The sequence below is a fragment of the Botryllus schlosseri genome, chromosome 9 (genome assembly GCF_051294905.1).
Source record: "Botryllus schlosseri isolate E-star chromosome 9, Bs_hap1, whole genome shotgun sequence".
NCBI classification, from domain to species: domain Eukaryota; kingdom Metazoa; phylum Chordata; class Ascidiacea; order Stolidobranchia; family Styelidae; genus Botryllus; species Botryllus schlosseri.
Window position 1 is genome coordinate 18,117,883 of NC_137244.1, and position 22,174 is coordinate 18,140,056.

Sequence of the window (22,174 nt, forward strand, 5' to 3'; positions counted from 1 at the left end):
ATTAGCAGCTGGGGAATAGCGTGAGACGACGGCTTCAAAAAACTCAAAATCAACCTCACCTTCACTAATAACTCCCTTCGATCGAAAAAGACAGAATCTACTCGCGTACCACCTGGAAGACTTTCGCGTACCACTAGTGGTACGCGTACCACAGGTTGGGAACCACTGGTTTAGATGTAATCACCCTGCAACTTTTTTCTGATTTAGCACCACATTGATTTATACATTCAAAAGCAGCCATGTCCAGCAAAGCACACTATGCGCTACAGAATTTAAAACGCTAACAACGCCTGGGCCCAACGTACATTTCGACCCAGATCTATCGGATCTATCCAGCCTGTGTTATGTGAGCAAGTCCGAAGCAACGAAGCATAAACGCTCATAAAAGAAGCTGTCGCCAACGGTAACACAAAACACATGGCTCTTGATAACTCAGCGGTTCTATCGTTTACTACAGATGTAAACAATTATGGTTCTATTATGTTCATCCTACCAAGACACAGAACGATTATAAATTTGCCATGTTCCCTTACCCCGACTACTTTGACCAGCCCCGAGTAATTCCTATATCGAGCCCGACTACCTTGACCATCCCCGAGTACAAACGACATCGGTTGATAGCTATAAATTTCAGATAAACATAAATTAGGTTATGTAGGAAGATATGCTCCTGTGACTGAGTGTGGCGGACTCAACGACCGCCAGGTCACTTCCTTGAAGCTCACACATGACATCTTTCCTACTTTCTTGATCCAGATTTTTCTCACCCATTACACTCATAGTGGTTTGTCCAATCCCATATATACGCAATATGCATGTAACTGTAACATACATTTACGAGTCATTGCAGAAAAAAACCCATAGATTTCCTCACGCACACCGTGCCTTCCTACCCTAATATATTTCACTAAGTGATTATGGTATCTCATCTTCTTCTTTCAATGGAAAGTCACCGGTGGTGTATAGAAGGTGAGGAACAGAACGCGCATGTTTTCGGTAAACAGGCTACACGGCGAAATGCCCTGCGACAAGGACACCAGTCTACCTTGAACGACCTACAAAACCACGTATGGCGCAAAAACGGCATGTCGCGCTGTAGAGCACTATAGCGTCTGAAGTCACCAAGCAATAGGCTAATATGATCCCGACTGCATAACCACAACATACTGCCTGCAAGTTGAGATGCGGAGAAATATTTCGGCAATTTCAGTATCTTAATAGTTTTCTCGAACTTAATCAGCATGGTATATGTGAATAGGAATCACAGTCACAGGTAGTACTATATATTATATTATCATTGACATGTTGGGAAAACAAAATATAATACAAACATTTATAACTTAACTATGCATGAAGAGTATAAAAACATTCAATCCAAGTACTATTGTAACAGTCACAAGGAAAAAAGTGAAAGATACATCTTTCATGGCCATTCATGACGACAGGAATAAATAAGGCAAGCGGTGGCTGAACAGCGAAAATGAACTGCTTCAGTCCAACAGCGGAATTCAAGAACTGCTGCCTCTTTCACACCACATTTTGGATTTATATATATTTCAATTCAAATTGAATAGACTCTGCCAATTCAAGATTCTAAAAGTGCTTTTAATTTGGAAGTTAATTCAGCTCACTGAATGTATACTGAATATGTATCGACAGGACAATGTAGAATCAGATAAATTGTCATTTCAGCAGCAGTTAAAGGCACAATTCGTTTTGACAGTACAAATACTGAGAAATGGTTGGCATTGCTTTCCGGAAAGATACATTATCTCTACGACGCGTCATGCTTTTTCTTTTTCTTTCTCGATTTGTTAGTCATGGCTACTGGATCTAATGAGTCCAAACGGTGCGGCCTTCTTGTGAGCATGAAATCATTGTTTGCATTCCCGTTCATAACCATTTGCGGCGGCAGTGCTGTGCTTGAAATATGCCCATGAGTTGGAGAAATTTTATCACCATTAGCTAAACCATTGCCCAGTAAAGGAGAAGCGCCACCATGCTTATTCAGCTTATGCAGTGCTGGAATCAATAAGTTTGTATCAATAATTCAATAACAGCAAACAAGTCAAGCAATCTGAAAAGTCGTAACGTGTAACATAGGTAATGTATCACGTCAATACCATGCAAAACGTGGTCACGGATAAACAAGTCCAGGAAAAGCTTGGAAATAGAAAATAAATTTAGAACAGCAGCGAACAATAACTGAGAACAACTGTTACCTCTGTTCGAGTGGTCAGTATGTGAAGATGACACGATTTGGTGAACTTGACGTTTTGGCAGAAAATAGTTATTGGCAACTTCCTCATTGCTGCTGTTGCTCAGCTTGCTGTAATATTTGTCTTCCTCGCTAGTTTCATTCCGCTAAACATGTAACAATTAACAAGATGAAATGTAACTATCTCCCAAGGACGGGCAGTAGAGTTAACAGAACCAAACATGTATGCACACCAGTAACTACTTACATTTGTATATGCCTCAACTGCGTTGGTTTGCGACAGTCCTCGTCCAACTGTACGTGATCCTATAAAGAGACGGATGTCCAATGTTCATAAAATGATTACGCCCATCACCATATTTTGTGACCTAGACCAGTTCCAGGCCCGAAGAAGTCTGGACTGAAGTCTATAGTCCGAGTAACAAGGATTATTATTCGAGCCAAATCACAAGCATCAAGAACATTCTTATATTAACTACCTCTAAGAATCACTACTTCAAGCATAAAGCTAGAGTGAACACTGTGAACAGTGTGCACGTACAGACATTGCTGTTGAGATTAAGGCCAGTTCGGTGATTCAAAACCTGAATCGTGTGAGAGTCTCATTTTTCAAATTCTAAAGTTTCCGAACCGACTTATATCACATTGCGTGATAAGTCAGCCTCGCAGCGGCGAGGATACACAGTACTAACACCAGATGTGTAAAAGTAGTAAGCGTTTCTACTCAACTTGAGTAGGAGAAGTAACAATGAAAATATCTACTCAATTGCACGCAGAAGTAGCAATTTCAAAGACATATGTCAAAACTATTTCAAGTACAAGTAGAAATGAAAATCTGAAAAGTAACTCGGGAAGTAGTTTTAAAAAGTAGATTTCGTCTAGAGGGCGCAAACTTTTAGCAGCTAATTGGAAGCAGACACGTTCGAAATCGTGTGGTGCATATTACAAGTACAAATAGACAAAATCTACTTGAGCACCTCGAACACTTCATCACTGACCCTCCTCTGACTAACACAGAGCTCAACACCATATCAGTGGCGAGGTAGCGTAGAGGTATAATCCACAGCTGCAACATCAATGGGTTACGTACGGGTTCGAGTCTGAACGCGGTCAACTCCAGAATTCCTACCTAAGTGTTGGAGGTTTATCTAGGCTCCTCCACGCCATCTCAACCGTGTAAGAGGTGTTTTTATAAAAGCCCAGAAGTGGGTCGTGCTACAAGTCGGCAGCTACGGAATAAAACAAAGAAAATTGGCCTGCTGCAAATGACCGTAGTGGTCGACAAACACCATGAATACCTCAAAACAAATAAACCATATCAATTACCTGGAGCAGGCAGTGACGTCTTGATCACGACCAAGTCTGGCAATTCCCACGTCTTCTGGTCGTCGTCATAGCTCGATTCGTTTCGGACGCGGTCGAGATTGTTGTAATTGCAGTCCCGGCGCAAAGTCGGATGGATCTTATTGATCAAGGACTGACAACGGCACGGAAACGGGTCGATAATAATCAAAAGTTGTAACCGACAATTATAAAAACCTGAAGGAAGTTGATTTCTTTCTCCTGCTTCCGTATCATCTCCAGATACTCGGTCCTGTCTCTCTCAAACTCGTAATTAACGTCCACTATCTCCATTTTGGCAGCCTCCAGCTGTTTAAAGGAAACACGCAGAGGCGGTCAGGAACGATTAACTGTTCAAAGTATACTACACTACTTTACTTTTTGAAACTACTTACTTGAGTAGCCTACTCATATCCTCATTTTCTACTTCTATGTGAAGAAAAGAAATATGGTGCTACTTCTAGTTCTACTTCAGTGGCAATGTTGACTACTTTGACCATCTCTGGAAATATGTCACGTGACTGGAAGTGACCGTCCAAGCATTATCTCAAGAGCTCATCAGTAACGGAGTACTTCTACTTGATAGCTTTCCCGGCAAAACTAGGCCTAGAACACTTACGTTTCTCCTTACCCGGTAACAGGATTGTACTGACTCGACTCGAGTCTCGATTTTCTGGTGACTCGACTCATTTTTTCAAATGCGTAAAATGACTCGAACCAAGTCATATGACTGGAGACTAGAATGGCCGACACAGATATTTCATTGTAACTTCGAAGAACGGTAAAGTTACCACATTACTGGTATTTCGTGTGTCAGTCCTGATACTTGGAAAACAGGGCCAGAAACTGTTAAGACAGAGGAAAATTACGATATTATGAATGCGACCCATTTTATACCACTCGAGCAGAGTTGAAAAAGCTGGATTGAACTGAAAAATGAACAGTGAAAATAATGAGTTGCATCCGGACTCGAGTCAAAACACTATGACTTGGACTCGACCCTCTACTAACTGACTCGGACTTGACTGGTGTTAAATTGAAAATGACTCGACTTGACTCAAGTCAAAACTATAAAAGTGAGATTGACTTGTGACTCTGAACCTTGTGCATTGGTTACAACCCAGCATGGAAATCGCCGTTCCTACTTGTACTTGAGCAGGAATTTAAGACTCGAGTACTGTGGCGTTGTATTTATCCATTAGATGTCTACATTGGCTTCATTTCCGTTAGTAATTCTATTTCCAGTCGTCCTTCAGTTAGTGGATCATTCTGGCGTAGGGCATTCTGAGAGTAGCATGGTGTTTTCCTGAAGTACATGTGTTTTAACGTTCGTATTCTTTGTAGCATATAACCCACAAAGCCGTAGGTTTGTTAGTATCACGACCACGCCTAGTACCCTCAATCACTACTTTGACCATCTCCGGTTACCTCGCCCTCCTTTTTCGCGATGACTTTGTCCCTGGCTTTCAACTCGTCTTGAATCGAGTCGTAGACATTCAGCATGATGGCGTCGTCGTCACGTCGGGCAGCCCGCGCCAGCAAGAGTTTTCTTTCGTCGACGTGCTTCTTTCGTTTGCGTCGCTTTTCTTTCGCGTCCTCGTCGTTTGCCTTTTCCCCGCCCACCATGCTTTGCTGCAGCATCTGAAGCCTGAATCGAATCGCCATTGTTACGCGCCTTTAGAAGCTGCCAGGAGGAATAAGACGTTACAAATTTCCGTCCTTGATGTTTTTGCGGCATATACACACCGACTCAAGATATACACACATACGTTCTCTCCTGGTATGCATATGACGGTTGACGAGGAAGGTGCCGAAATAGCATTGCAAGGCTCTCCAAGTCTTGCACCACACCTCCACGCTAACCCGGAAATGCTGAGCACCAAGCGGGAAAGCAAAGGATGGATACCAGTGTTACTAATCAGGTCTTTGGTCTGATCCGTCCAGGGATTGAACTCATCACCTACCGATCAACAAGCCAGACGCTCAACCATTACGCTATCTTGCCGACGACCAGAAGTGCACAAAGATTGCCCCGCTTGCACTATTTTTAGACTAATTCCACTTCACTTGACAGTTTTCAGACAAAACTGGTTACTTTTTATATATTTTGCATTTTGTAAAGGAGAATATAGTTTTGCGATGAGTTTGCAACACTATTATGTGTGAAATTGTCATGACAACTTGGTTAATGAATAAATTAAGAATAACACAATGAACGAACTTGTATTGGAATACTCATTTTCTGCTTGCTTGGAAATCACTGCTTCTACTGATACTTCTACTGTATCTCTTTGACCACTTCTGGTGGTCTATAATCTTTATACGCTTTTGAAAGCTGTCAGTTAAGTGCTTTGACCAGTACTGCCAATGACGATTTTATAGTCATCAAATTTTACTCGAAGGCAAGCTTAAGTGGTACATTCCCATCAGGGCAAACCGCTCGAGTACAAACAAAAATAAGAGTAGCTTGACAAATATGGAAGTAATTGGCTTGATAAACTGCTTATGGTGGCAGCAAAGGTAAGGAAAAATTGGGAACGAAATTGGCAAAATCTGCGTGCCTACAGCATAATCCAGTACCTCTTGAGCGCTTCTTTTTGTTGTTCCACGATCACGTCTTCATCGATCACTTTCTTCTCGGCATTCGGCGCGTTGTTGTCTACAGTTCCTATGTATTTTGCAAGTTGCTCCTTCTCTTGAACGTCATTTTCAGACTCTCGGACATCGGCACCAGCCTGTCGCGTATGAAAGACGAATCAATAAACTATATCCAGCCTTGGAATTCCACGTATTTCTCCAAATTACAGTAAGACTAACATTGACATGCATAGATTTTCTGAAGATAAAGCCTACATTATTCTGTGAGAGAATATAGCAATGTCAATCTTACAACTTTAAAGCTAATCATCTCAATAATTTATGTAGTGACTCAACTCAGTCCACACTACAAAACAGATGGTAGACTTGAATTGAAATTTGCAGCTGCAATGGGAGAAGCTGGAAGTGCTCTTTATTTACAAAATCCTAAATTTATAACCTCGTTAGACTATAGTGAACACTGTTTTTAGTGAAATAGTAAAATCCTTTCATTGTTGGATTTTTTCATGGCTACCCTGGTGGTGTCTTGATGCCAACAAAAACAGGTATGAGGACCTGAATCTAGATAAATCAGCAATCTCGTGAAAGCATGCATCTCATGCAATAATTTGCAATAATAAGACACTCCATAAATGAACCATCTGTACTAACATCGAATGACGATTCATTGAAACCTGTATCAGCCGACGATAGAGTGGGCCTTTGCTGTGCGCCAGCGAGCTAAGAAATATGATAAATCGGAATAAGTGATATTAAACAATTGATAAATGTATTTAGCATGCAGTTATAAATGTGACATGCAAAGATCTCCAGAAGAATACCTCAAGTTATTAAAGTACTACGAATTACTATTCGAATCACGAATATGAATTTGTCAACAGCGTTATACTTATTCACCAATCTCAGTAATCGATTTCAAACAAATGAATATCAAAAGAGAAAGAACAGCAAAGTTACAATGACAACATTCACAATCAATATATATTTACGGCAATTGGGATGGACTGCATAGAGTTCTTTGCAAAATTCTCGACCGAGCGTTTAACGGACAGTTCCAACGCGTGATTGTAGATCATTTCGGATAGTTTCAGCATAAAATTTGCCGACTGACGAAACACCAGTAAATCGGGATCCTGCGTCTCAGGCACCAAAGGCGTGACGGAGGTTGTCTCCGTGGTGTCCGAGTCGGAATATGACTGGACATAGCGAGACACGTCTGATTCAAATTCGGAATACGGCTCCGATTCGGAAGATGCCGATACAAACTCATCCTGCGTCCAGCATAACGAAAACGCAGCGGAAATTCATAAATAACAAAAATTACGTTGCGGGCAGAACTAAAAAGCACACTACAAAAAATAAACATGCTGTGACTAAAGATATCAAATTTGTTAGACACTACTTTTGTCTACGAAGCCAGGTATGTTCACAATACACTGAGTAGTTTCATTACCTGATCTTGATGGCGAGGAGCTGTAAAAGAGAATGTGCAATATATAGATAGCTGTACACAATAACAACATATTTTCATATTGATATTTTCGTATTGCAAGATTCGAGGTTTATGACCGAATTTCATCACATGTTAGTTCACTTGTGATATAATACTGGCAAAAACATACAACGCACACGCAACAGAAGCGTAGGTTGGGCTAATAATAGGGTTACCATACGTCCTCTTCTAAGAGGATCTGTCCTCTTTCTTGACTTTTTTGAAAGTGTCCTCGGAGGACGCTCTTTTGTCCACTTTTTTGAGATTTAGTCCTCATTTTTGAGAATTTTGGTCATATCTATAGCAAATCAGCAAATCAGCACCAGAGTTACGCTCCGGCGGGTATTTCGGGAGCCAAGTGAAAAGTTGAAATTTTTTTTTTAGTCAACCACCCGACAGTGTGAAGGAAAATACTGTATTTTGGGTGCCGAGTGGGAAAGTTGACCTTACCCAATGTGGGAAAAATTTGCTGTTTTTTGAGAATTGTCCTCCGGTTTTGCAAGTTTAGAAATTCTTAAAAAGTGTCCTCTTTTCAGATTTCCAAAATATGGTAACCCTAGCTAATAATCGTGTTGTAACTGTAATTTCAGTACCACTATATATCTTACTTGACATCTTGTTGTATTGGGCCAACTGTTGATCATACTGGCTTTTCAATTTATTCATATCCTCCTGAAGCTTAGCGTTACTCATCTGTTCCGCTTCATACTTTCCCTTCAGCTCGTTGAGTTTTTCTTCAAATTCCTGCGTATAGTAACAGAAATCTCACACTTCAAAAATCCAACAAACATAGATATAAGAGCTATGTGTACCCTTCGTACGCTTCATGCTACAAGTGATATCGAGTCTTAAAACTTGGTCTGAATTATTCAGCGACGCCAACGCAAGATAACTTCTCTCCGTGCGAGCTCACGTCCCGATTTAGAAAGCCGCAGAAGTTTCGTGACTGATAAATTATGCAATGTAAGAGAGAGATCCAATCACCTTCCGGACGTTATCTGCCTCTTCGTTGGAAGCGGAGTCTTGCGCCGGTATGTCAACGTCTTTCGTAATTGATTTGGGACGAGGTGGTGGGGACTGTCCTTCAAGCAATGCTAAAACATTGAATATGGTAATGTTTAATTGATAGCAACGGTGACTCTTAGCGGTTCGTAATGATAACCAGTTGGGTTGGAATAATGGGCAATACTAATTGACAGTACACATCAAGCATCTACACAGCACTGAAAAACATATATTGGAGGTGTACATTATTCAGATTTTGGATGGAAACAAAATATAAAAACCTGTAGTTATCTGATTTGCATCATGACTTTGCTGGAAATGCCATTAAAACATCATTAGGGATCATTATGAACTAATCTTTATATTCAAGTTTGGAAGTATTGAATTGTCATTGCGTATATTTTCTCAAATTTTTCATCAAATTGCTAGTATGCGGAACACCTGCAAGAATGGACCCAACATAGACACGGACACGAAATCTGTACACCTCTAACAACAATGCGATATGATATATCATGTTGCATCTCAACTTTGCATTCACAGGATTTTTCAGAGCAACACTTCTGCCAGAATCGGCAAGCACTTCAATCATAAATAGGATGGAGCAACATGGGCAGGATAATTGTAACGCCAGTCTTTTTAGTTTTTATTCAAATGACCAATGGAATATTTCTGCTTGGCTGATTGCCGTAGTATATTGTTTAACAGTTTCCTTCTACGGATCCTTCACTGTCAATGTATTATTAGGGAAGCGCAACGCAGAAAGCAGTCACACCGGGGTCCAAATGGATAGAGAAGTTACAGCAAGCACCCACTCTCTTATTCAATCTAATAACTTGAAAATATTATTATCACGCTCCTCGGCAAAAGTACCACTCGCTAATTACTAGGGCCATTTTTATATGACCTTAAAAAATCAATTATATGACTTTATTTTTGGGAAAATATGACTTTATATGACTTTATGCGAAAATCGTGTATTTTTGCATGTAACCAGCGTCACTCATGTAACTGACGAGTAAAACATGAACAACATAACAGTAATACACATCCATTTTTATTTTAAACCACTTTTGTAGTACAGTTCCATGTATAGTGAGGAATGTTGGAGTCTTTAAAGTTACTATTTGGACGTAAAAATGACTTTAGTAAGGAAAATGAGCGCTTCACAGACGCAGATGTTTGTTGACACTTCTGCAGTTTTGCATACAGCGCTGGTGAAATGTCTTGTCTTTGTAGCTCCATAATTTGTTTCACATCGTTTTTGTCCAATCACTCCTTAATGTAATTTTTGAGCTCAAGCGAATCTTTTCCGAAATCAAGGCCATTTAGATCAGCATGAGCCTCTTTGATAGTGTACGTACAACTCCATTTTCAGTATCAAGTTTGAAATATTGTTGTAGTGGAGGCATATTTCTGTTAACTGACTCGCCAACTTTGGATCGTTCACTTAATCTTTGACACTCTTTACAATAACTCCTTCAGCTTCCCATGCGTTGACTATTTCTTTCACTTGTGGAAGTATCTGAACTTCAAATTACGTCCCACTTCAGTGCACAGAGGTAAAACAGATTGTGTAGCAACACAATGCAATGTGTGACCTCATAGGTCTGCGACTGTAATGTTATGTAGGCTAACCTTACAGTTTGCCTTTGTTCAATGAGGAATTGACTTACTTTCTTAGTGCGTAATTGCTTCAATTGACACATTTTATTTAAAGTATAAAACAATATGACTTTATAACTCAAATATGACCTAACCAGGAAAATATGACTTTATATGACTTTATAACTTTCTTAATATACCCCATATGGATGCGATTTTTGCGTTAAAATTGGTTTCACGACTTACTGATGCATAGAAAAAAATATGACTTTAATGACTTTAAATGGCCCTACTAATTACGCAACACTCACTGTGCTTTATTTGTGAGGAAATGCGATACAAATTGCGATCTGTTGGCCGAAGGAATTCATTTACAAGCCACAGATTATAGCGATGATGTGATGATTGCATGTTGTATCAATAGTTGAATACGTGATGATACATCTATTGTAGATTAAGAATGCGGTCAAAAGAATTGAACCACACGGACACATTTCGCTTTTACTGTTACAATACACAAAGTAAGCCTGTTGTTGACACATAAAGTCAGATCCAACATCTGATTTTATGTGCCGTACGCATGAAGCTGAAAAATCTCACTCCTTTGCAAAATCAACTGCGCGAGGGGGCCCGGACAATTCTAGCAAACCGTACAAAGCGGGTGCATATAAATTCCTACGCAAATTTATAATCACCAGTAACCAGACAGCATTCTCTCCCTACCTTCGTCGCCAACCAAAGACGTCCCTATAGCTGTATGAAATATAAGCGGGACAGTGTTTTTTATGATTAAACATAGCAACGGAGTAAAGGATAAACAAGTTGATCAACCAAGAGTATAAAATGCCTGTAATGACAAGCTAAATTTCGACAGCATATGTTACCTTTAATGCCTTCAGGTCCCAGTTGTCCGGCTAGAAGCCCCCTCAATTTCTTAATTTCATCCTGATACTCCCTTAGCAGCGCATCCTTTGGATCCTCGTTAATTTTCGGCTTGTTTTTGATATTCTTGGCACGGTTCGCGTATCTACACGGGCCATCTTACAGCGTGATTTATTCGGATAAAACTGCAGAACAGAGATCATTACCTCAATGTGCTCAGGGTCTCCTCAAAATTGTTGTCTGCCGGCGACAGGCAAGCAACCATCAAGGTTTTGGTGTTACCGCCCAACGAATCTTGGAGCAGTCTCGTGAGCTTTGAATCACGGTAAGGAATGTGCTTTGACTTGCCATCCACCAGAGCAGATATTACATTACCTAAAAAATAAGAGGCACCTTGGCATACTGTAGTAAAGTTTATAACATTAATAGTATATAATATATTATAATAAATTATGAAGTGCAAAATACAGCAAGGGAGAGGAGGCCAAGATGAGACACGGGGCAAGATGAGACATGCAATTTTTTCATAGAAAAATTTTCTGATGAACAGATTCCTTCAATTATGTTGTTCCCATAATGTCATTCTATAGTCCTACCAAACAGATTTGCAAACAGATTTGAGGTTGGGCAGAAAAATGACAAAAACTATATTTTCATAGTCTATGTCAGTTATGTGAATTCATGTTGTAAGGGCATACCTATCATAGTACTTCATATTAAAAAACAACATTACTGGAGCTGGTTGAGTGCAATATTAGCAGTGTAATCATGCACTTACCTATGAAAAGTAATAGACAGAATTTTTTTTATTGAAGTTTATACAATAATTGAGGTGTGGGGGTAAGATGAGACAAAACCTTGGGGGTAAGTTGAGACATGGGTATCAGAGGGCTTTTCTATTGAACGCCTCGCAAGATTCAAAATTTACTGTTGAAGGCACACAAAATGTATTATTTATCTAGTAGTTCACCAGAAGTGACATTACAAGACAAAATAATAACGATACTCTTACTGTTGCTGGATCTCATGGATAATTGGTTTTCGATGTCATTTAAATTTGTATATGATGTACAAATTTCTTTTAAAAGTGAATTATTTCATGATTATTATATTTTATTCACGATGTTGCTAGTTGATTCATCATTTGGGATGAATAGGTGGTGTAATGAGCAAGAATTGCTCGGTGTCTCATCTTGAACACAGTGTCTCATCTTACCCTCACCTGGGTGCAAGTTGAGACATTTGAGCAAGGATTTTTGAGGGCCAAGAAATCCACCAGTAAGTTGTTCAATATAACTCAAGTCATAGTCATAAATAGTACAGATCACAGGCTTTCCATTGGTACCAAAATTAATCCTCAGAGGGCATTACTCTTTGAGTGGCGTTGAATTATCAGAAAAGTGTCTCATCTTGGCCTCCTCTCCCCTATATCATCCCTACACTAGGGAGCTGTACACAGTGGCTAGAAAATATAAAAAAGTATAACGATATATATAAAAGACGGCGTGCATAGTTGTCAAGGAAAGAATAAACACTGCAGTAGTTGGAATGCAAATCTAAATAAAGAAAGTTCTCCATTTCAAGACTTTTCACATGAGACTCACCCAGCGCAGAAAGAGACAAGTTTATTTTTGTGGCTTCCCGAAGTCTGTCTCCTGTAGCTCCCGTTTTCGACTGCCGTTCGCTACCGGCGAGATCGACCAAGTTCAACTTTCCGGCTCGGATATGATCTCCGCCGTCGATACCTGAGACCAGAGGCCGTCAGTAACGGAGTTCTAATACTTTTCAACGAGTAGATTTCGCATACTTGCGCTTACTACACGAGTGGATATGCTTCAGACTAGTTGCACTTATACTTGATTTCGGACGACTATTACTTCTACATAATAACCTTCCATTTTGTAAGCAAAACTAGGCTTAAATATTCATTTTACTTACTTGGAAATTGCTACTTCTACTTACACTTGAGTAAAAATGTACGCTGTTACTTCTCCTTCAGTACCAACAATGACTACTTTGACATCCTCTGTATTTTTGTAGCATTAGCGTCCACTATGATCATCCGTTATGCATATGTCAACTGCTGCAGTATTGTTTTGTTGAAATATTCTACTCAGTCTGACATAGAAATATTTTGATACAGAATGAAATTAGTCTCGATTTATGCCAACCATAAGGACTTACCCGTATCGCACGCCTCCAGATAGATAGAGAATATGGAATGGGACCTCGAAGAGTCCGCGTTCATAAGCGTCGCTCCAACGGATCTGTTTTGCCAACCCGACTTCATTATTGTTTCGCATTCCGATACGTTACTCACGGGATGCATGGAAAGTTCCTTTACATATACCCCACGGTCTGGGTGCTCTTTCAACTGCAAGGTCGTACAATTTCCAATTGTGAATATGAATAAGGCCTATGTATAAATGGCTTATCGTTTGGATTAATTTCGGTTACATTCTAGTTGCAGTGCAACATGACGACAGGCAGAATTGTGAATTGGATTCATCGGACGGTAATGTTGATGTTTAGTTGAATATCAATCTGAATTCGGCTTCCCATTTGAAGCAAGAGAGAACAACTTCGACACTACCCTTTTATTCATCACAATATACATTTCATATTCGGAGGAACTTCCCAACTAGCAATCTTTGTAGCACTTCCAATAATGTAGAACGCATGGATGAGCGTGTCCCTAGATTTATTAGAACATGCGCATCACGCTAGGGGGGGAAATCTCACCCCTGACTCATCCGCTCAAGATTGATGCGGAACAGTCAAAGGCCATGAATTCTGCAATTGGCAAACGCTTGTTGGATATTCCCGCCTGTGCGAAAAATTACCGAGACGACATAATTCGCGTCGTCAGAAGGGGTCGTTCACACTTTTATTTGTGTGCCTTGTAGTTGACTTTTATCAAAATACACCAGCCAAGGCCGCGTCAACAAAAAGAGTTCGTGTACCGTCTAAAAATAGTAGGCCTACATTGAACGCTCTTATATCGACATTTCAGCTGGTGACGTCATATTTTGTGATACGATTGTTGATATACGACGTTCTTTTGAATTCTCTACTGGTTACGGACAATTAATCCTGACGAGTGTCAGCCGAAAATATTTGAATATGAATATACTACTGCAGAAAACAATACGTTCATACTGTCATATTTATTCCACTGGAAGCTTTTCGACTGGCTCTCTTCAGCAGTGAACGCCAGTAAATGAGGTTAACCAAGTTCGAAATATAGAAAGAATTCTGTCGCTGTGACGTAATAATGACAAGTACACATGTCGCGAACGTGCCGATGCGACAGTCGGTATGTGGGTCGCACATCTCAACGCTTGCAACAAAGAATTCGTCAACACGTCCCACGTCAAATTAGGAATTCGCAGGGTGATGACATGTCTGCTTCATCATCACAGTCCCTAGTTACCACGCGTGATTATGACCAAGTAACAGCATGTAATTCTGCCATCGGACAGCACCTATTGAAACACCCAGAGTGTGCAAAACATTACAGTAACAATCAGTTTTCCATAGTTGCTCGTGGTCGTTCTCTTTTCCATTTAAAGGTCCTTGAATCAACCATTATAAAGCTGCAAAAGCCTATCCTCTGCCGCCAGAAGGAACATCTCTACACGCTGGGAATCTTCCATTAGTGTTGTTTTGTCATTCGGCTGTTTTACAGCTGATTTTGTGTGTGCTGTACAGTAACTGTGCGCTGTTTACTGCCGTTCGCGACTTGTGTACTTGTCATTATTACGTCACAACGACAGAATTCTTTCCATATTTCGAACTTGGTTAACCTCATTTACTGGCGTTCACTGCTGAAGGGAGCCAGTAGAAAAGCTTCCAGTGGAATAAATATGACAATATGAACGTATTGTTTGCTGCAATATTGAAGTTCTGTACTTCGAAAAGCCTATTTGAATATACTACTCAAGTGAATATTGTATCAGTAATATAGTTCATGTTAATCAACGGTATAACCTGATCAATTGCCCTAGAATACAAATTGTTGATTTTCGACATTGTATTCGACTTGATTTGTGCTGATTGGCTGTCCCGTGATCACCCAAATGTCTTTGCCCCCTTCAAATATTGTTCTCACTCTATGTTACTGTACTACTGCTACTATATCTTCTACGTTTTTACACTTCTGTCAACACAAAATGATAATAACCTTTCTTCAATTTGGCAGATCTTATTCAACTACATCAATAAATCATATCAAAGAGAATGAATAATATACACAAACCTCAAGTTTCTGCTTGATATTGTTGCTCAACAAGTCTCTAATTTCCTCGTTATAAATTTCCAGATATGACGCGTGCACCAAATACTTCGTATTTTCAGCGACTTCAATGCTTTCGAAAATGTGCTGAAAAGCCCGCGGAATGATGCCGCGCTGCGTGATTGGACTTTCGATACCCTGCATGCTGAATGACTTTCCGCATCCAGTTTGGCCGTACGCAAACACAGTTCCATTGTAGCCCTCGACGACTCCCTGGCAATTTATATATTGTCAGAGACGGGCAAATGAGGTTTAAAAAGTAGTTTTTGAACTGAAGGTATACTTCCAAGTTCCTTCAAGACAGGACATGGCTGATATTTTCTAAAATTATCAAATATGATGTGTGAGACTAATACATAGTTTGCGCTATAGCGAGGAATTAGTTATCTGCTATGGAAGTAGCAGAGTCCGAGGAAGGTTATTAGAACTACATGTATGCGGAACGATTTGATGTCCAGCTATAAAATAGTGAAAGAAATGTGTTTGGTAGGAAAGCAATCAAAATAGTATAGTAGAACATGAAAGTGAAACCAAATTTGGGATACGTACATTTGTTGATACGTTGCTATGTTTAACCAATGCCAATAACTACTGTCTGTACAGATAGATTACACATCGAGAAGTAAGGTTTGCACTACTCACGGATAAGCAAACTGGCCTCGAGTTTGAGCAAACAAATTAACAAGTACACAGTATACCTAAAAAGATGACACTAGGATTTGTAATGATGACAGGAAAAGAATTTACAGGCACAATCAAACTACGACATCACTCAAAAACTAAAGGCCGCTACCAAGTTTGATACCCGACTCAGAAGCAACTAAAACAAGCACGTGATGTCTAATCCAATAAATAGTTATGTTTCAGGAGGAGTCCTGGTTGTGTTATAGTCGGTTACAATTTTTACTAGGTGAAAGACTACAAACGAATACAATAGCAGGTATTGATACATAGCCCCTTTGCTACAAGTACGGTAACAATACATGGTCACAAACAATTCAATAGGTTGAGAAATAATACTTGATGATCACATCTCCCACTATGGTCATATCATTTAAAAAATGGGTTCGACAGCAAATTACGTAAATAATCTTGACTACAAAATCACATCAGGTACGATATATTAATTTTACTCTTCCGTTACACTATTTAGATTTGTGATAAACCATGTCTTGTGATAAGTCAGAACATGGAAATGAGAATATTTTGTTTTGACGGTATGAGCAGAGCGAACTCCTTCTCTAGGCACTCGATCGCCATAGCAACACAATAGAATTCATTTTGTATTCCAGAACACGATCTTAAAAGTTTAAATCAATAGGCCATTACATCTTAAGTGCCTTGAACCGATTCTTGCGTAACAATCGGAGCTAGGCAAGCAGTTTGAAAACTTTAAAATGTTCAACGATCACAGATAATTTCACAGTTGAAACTTGCCAATAGGTGAGATGTATATACAGAATCCATCACTTACCTCAACTAGAGGATAGGCAATGTCATTATAAATTTGTTCAGTGGTAGAGTCTGTGAAATAAGCCCCGTCGAATGTAAATTGTTTCGCTGGTTGATCTGGATTGTCCGGTCTGCGAATGCTACATTGTCCTCTCTCTTCGGACATTTCGACAATGCACTTTGAAAAGAATATATAACTGTTCACTCAAGGTAACTAAATATATTCCAGTATTAAACTTAAGTTTACCTATTTCATGATTGAAATATGTTCTGCCAGAATACAAAATTTTCAGGATAACCATACCTATAATGGGAGTTATGGGGATTTTTGGAAATCTGGACTCTGTAACACTTAGACTTTACACTTTCTGAATTTCCAATAAAATTTCCCTGATATCCAGATGGTCGTAAAAAAATGCTAGTCGACAAACATGATGTTACTGATGCTAGTGAAAAATACAATGGCCATAAAATTTGCGTGACTGATACACTATGATGTCACAAACACAGCAGCGTCTCAATATTGTAGTGTCATCTTTGCACCATGACTTGACCAAAAAAATGATGACACAGTGCACGATAAAATTGCCTTTGTGTGGGGGAGGAGGAACTGGAGTACATTCTCTCCTTTGACTACTTAGTGTTGGTAAGTGGCTACACAATGATCTCTTATGCGGACAGAACCATATAAACAAAAGTAGAATACACTAGGACTTTGATGACGGCATAAATTGAAAATATTAATTGGGATGCCATACTGATACAACATCTAATTCATTACTGACTCCATAGGTAAGCCAGACTTAATATCATAACAGCTACTTTGTCTACCACACTGAGTATATTACGTGGCCAATAAGCACACTGCATCGTTACGTTACCTTGCATTTCAGAGACTTTTCCCGTTGGTTTAGAGGTCGGCATCTCACAATGACTTTGACCGACTCCGCCATCTTTCCACTGAAGAATTCTGCCGCTTTCTAAACAGGAAACACACTTGTCATCTCTGATTTGAAACAACGCCATTCTCTGGTGGATATTTTGCGCCTCACCTTGCTCGGATTTATGTTCAGACTCATATTTCTGGATTAAGGGGATAATATTGTCAAAGAAAAACTACAGCCTGAATTAGCACTCTTCCTGGCCGTCCTGACCTCAGTATAATAATCAGTGTTAAATGGTTTGATTTTTATTGAGAGGAGGCTAGGCCTTTTCATTGTTCATCAAACATAAGCACTCTTGTCAAACAATTATGACAAGGTAAGTGGTGGATTTCGACAATAATGGGGTTCTAATATAATTATGATATGACGTTTACTTTGGAGTCACATACCAAACAATCTCAGGCCGAGCCTAACACCTAATAATCCATAAGGAAAATGAGGATGTTTTCGAGCTGAGTGCTGTTAAGAAAGGAGTGGTGCATTAGATATTGCAGAGTTTAAACTAGGATTATTAATAAATGCATGTTATTAAATGTTTTTGCAGATATATAATCTTCAACAGGTGAAACCTACTGTCATAGACTCATTGAAATTTATACTGGCATTATATGGATTGTTCTTTGAGCAGGCATTGAAAGTCGGCATTAATGTGCCACAGATTGAAATAACATTTTGGATTTGCTATAGTAAAACAGCATTAAACACAGGAGGTAGGTTACTGTTGACAACATATGGAGTTTTGACAGGTTGAGTAAACACTTACATACATGGGTGCTACGTATTGCTCATCACAAGAGTGCGTGGAATATGAGATTGGGTCCTATTACCTAAGATAAGCATGCACTGAATTATATCTAAAGAGGTAGTCTACCATTTCAAATACACATGACGAAATTTTGTACTAGCAGCCGGGAGAAATGCAATTTCAAATAGCGTATCATAGATTTAGCAAACATGGAGTCAGCATGGTGTGATGTACAAATTTGAATGTGAACAAAGTGCATGGAGTTAAGAGATCACACAATGGAAATATATGAAAGACACTTGGTGCCTTGACCAGTTGGAAAAGAAAAATCAATGCAATAAGGCATAGTGAATAAACAGCAATAAAATTTATGACCCATTCTCGGAAGTGGTGATATCTTGCAGGGTGGAATTCACCAATCGCGACTATTGACTAAGTTAATATAATATACTGTCCGGTATGCATTTTCTCGTTGAACTTTGAATTTCGATCAATTGCATCAAGCAATACTCCCGCTCCGGTCATCAGAATCATACTAATTCAGATATATTTCAATCTGAAGGTTAGCTACATTTTAGCTACATTTAATTACAACAATAATATCTTAAAACCCACTTATAATTTGCACATAGGCCTAATGATGTCTTTTTTGGCCATAATTTACAGATATATCAATCCTGTGATAGTGAAAGATTATATGTGGTCCAAAGATTAATCCATAGTATTTGAAGCCTATGGCATTCAACACAAGAAGTCAGTTTATGTTTCAGTATATTACATTTTCCAAATTCTTCAGTCCATATATTAATATCAATGATGCTTGAATGATATGAGCCATTGCCATCAAATAATTGCATAACACTCGCTTCATTTTACTTCATAATATTGATGCACAATGCACATAATAACCTTACGCCTGAAACTGAACCCTCTCATTAGCGCTGTAATCTAATTTAGCTGCCTTGTGGGCTACTGCTCTAAATAAAGTGGAACTTACTTTGAAGAAACTTTTGTTGAGGTGTATTATAAACAAAGAACAAAACTATCTTTCAACTTGTACCACATATAGTAATGAAGGTTGAATGAAATAATTTTTTTGAGACTCTCAAAACATTATCAAGCCAAGGATTAGGTATGGTTCTCTTTCAGCTGGTTATTGGATATTTTTACAGATACCTATATCTTGATTAATGTAGTATAGATGCTATAGAAGTTGATAGACATATAATAGTCAATCACTTCACCCGAAACATACAAGTTTTCTTGTAATACACCAACACGGCATTGTCCTACATCAGTGGTTCTCACCGTGCGGATCACACCATTGCTTAGAAATGATCGATGCTTTACAGTCAGGGATAACAGTCAATCAAAATTCCTGGGTTTAAAGACTTAAGCCGGACATAAGAAGTTGCCTATTTGTGAGATACATATGCACTCATATCATAGTTTATTTGAGAATCAAGCAGTCCTAAACTCACTCGAAACTGTAGTTCATTTGGTTCTAGGCCAGACATGTTGGGATTACTGGCAATATATATAGCAAAATTATCTTCATGAAAAATACAGGGACTCTTGGACATTTAACAGGGAAACCATTGGATGCACTGACTTTGTTGTAGCCGCCACGTTGTTCTTATCCCAATCAACGATTCAATATACTTGATTACGATGATGTGGGGTCAACCTGCCGAGACACGATCCGGCCTTGTTCTTGATATATGAACTTTTCAAAGTTGTTGGCAAAGGATTATCATACATTGAAAGATGTTCGCAACACAAATGTCTTCTGCGTACTGTTGTGGTAAGCGGTATGAAATCAAATCGATCAACATGAAGCCATTGGAATGGCAACACTAATTCTGCAAAAAATACTACAACTGACGAATAGAAATTGGGCAATCTCTTAAGCATCGTAAGTTCGATGATCAAGTATTTTCTGATCAACTCAATTTCAGTTAAATTATCATAAGTTTTTTTATTGAGGCCATCACGTAGGTCTGCTTAGCGGCATCCACATTTCTGACAAACGTAGCGTACGTAGCGTACTTTACTTGCTGAATAATCGGAACACATTTGCAGGAATTAGAAATAGGAGTGAATGTTCCCACTGCGCCATGACCTTCGTTGATTGGAGGAGAATAAATGTGACCTTATTATGATTTGGTGCTGGGCACATTATGTGATGGTTATTCCTATGATCCAGACCGAAAACACTGGTTGTTTTCAGCAATAAGTTGTGCGTGACAGGAGGGTTTCTCTTCTTGCATTGAATACTTAGGAATTGAACGAAAAGTTGCGTGTGACGTTGCCACTAATTCAACTCTGGTCTATTATAATATCATACGGCTTCCATCTAGATTGAGGCCATGAATGCGGCTCTGAAAGCAGAAGTTGAAGAATCTCTGTCCTACATCATTGTCATATGATTCAAATATGCTAGTCCACACATCTACAAGAAACATGTATTTGCTATAGCTGGTAAATGTATTCCTAAAAGTTGCAAACAAATATAGGGGAAAGGTGTACAATATATATACCACATGGGACGTTGCAAATATTTCTAAAAGCAAAAATCTTGTAGCTGGTGACAACATCTCAGAATTCTGTAAAAGCTGTCTCTATATGCTGTAAGTGTATGACCCATAATTTACCTTCTTCAAAGAAGTGTGTCCTTAGAGCTCTAGAGAAAGGGATGATTATTCCTTGCCGTCAATCGCGGATTTTGTGTGGTGTTCAAGTACCTGAAAATATATAGACAAGCGATATGGAGGTTGAATTACATCACACAAGCAAATGATAATATGTCAATGATATACCGTATTATTGATACGAAAATTCCGAAGATAACATCAATGTGAGCACACTTGGGTTGAATTTCAGAGTCAACAAATTATATCAATCAAGTGCCTTTTTCGAGACGATTTAAGAAGCGCTAAACGTACACAAAGTCTGAATTACCTTTCGAAGAAGTGTAATTGATTGATTGAAGCTAAGTTAGTTGGTGATTAGCATCAGCGTCACGTCGTGTAGCCAAGCAAGCTATCTGGCATAAATGCAGCGGTTGCTGTCATCATAGCTCTCTGCTGACATCGTTTCTATCGGACTCGGTGTTTCGGAATACATGATACGATTTTTTCGTGAAAATACATCTCAGAGGCTGGAAACGTGAATACTTGAATTTTTAGTTTACTGCACTCAAGATCATACTGGCGTCATCGCTGTACGCTGTAAGATGCCATGGTTATCAATAATCGTCAGATTATATCTTCATCTTCCCAGACACAGAGATGTGGTATGCTTTTTCGCGAGGTCATCTAGTCAGCGTCCTCGTGTTTTTTATTCTCCTCCGTCATTGCTGAGCGCCGAGCAGGATAGCCGATGATACCAGTTTTCGAGTATTTGGTCTGTCCCCGGCCGGGGATCGAGCCCACGACCTACCGATCAAGAAGCCGGACGCATCAGTATTAGACTGTCTCGCTCGGCACATGCGATGTAAACAACAGATGCAGAAAGACCGACCAGTTGGGATCTCAAGTACTGGCATCCACCTCGACCGAGCGAGGTATTGTAATGGTTATGCGTCCGGCTTCGCGAT

The 22,174-nt window shown here is 39.3% G+C and overlaps 1 protein-coding gene across 9 annotated transcripts; it reads right to left on the reverse strand.

Annotated features, from left to right (window-relative positions):
* Positions 1–1,267: 1,267 nt before the first annotated feature.
* LOC145447296 (osmotic avoidance abnormal protein 3-like) lies at positions 1,268–22,044 on the reverse strand. 9 transcript variants are annotated; one of them, XM_080325725.1, is made up of 22 exons: positions 21,550–22,044; positions 21,231–21,321; positions 17,769–17,867; positions 16,910–17,065; positions 15,400–15,648; positions 13,326–13,515; positions 12,746–12,886; positions 11,348–11,516; positions 11,144–11,286; positions 10,983–11,012; positions 8,634–8,743; positions 8,258–8,393; positions 7,611–7,630; positions 7,147–7,428; positions 6,809–6,877; positions 6,140–6,294; positions 4,988–5,207; positions 3,758–3,868; positions 3,545–3,695; positions 2,466–2,524; positions 2,223–2,364; positions 1,268–2,022 (listed from the first exon to the last, which is right to left on the reverse strand). In XM_080325725.1, exons 3-22 carry the CDS (start codon positions 17,838–17,840, stop codon positions 1,775–1,777), a joined length of 2,853 nt encoding a protein of 950 aa, XP_080181851.1. In that variant the 5' UTR covers positions 17,841–17,867; positions 21,231–21,321; positions 21,550–22,044; the 3' UTR covers positions 1,268–1,774. The 9 variants fall into 9 exon arrangements, with proteins under 9 accessions (XP_080181851.1, XP_080181850.1, XP_080181852.1 ...); XM_080325724.1 differs by having other exon boundaries at positions 21,231–21,320; positions 21,538–22,044; XM_080325726.1 differs by lacking the exon at positions 21,550–22,044 and adding an exon at positions 21,396–21,488 and having other exon boundaries at positions 21,231–21,320.
* Between the last annotated feature and the right edge of the window lie 130 nt (positions 22,045–22,174).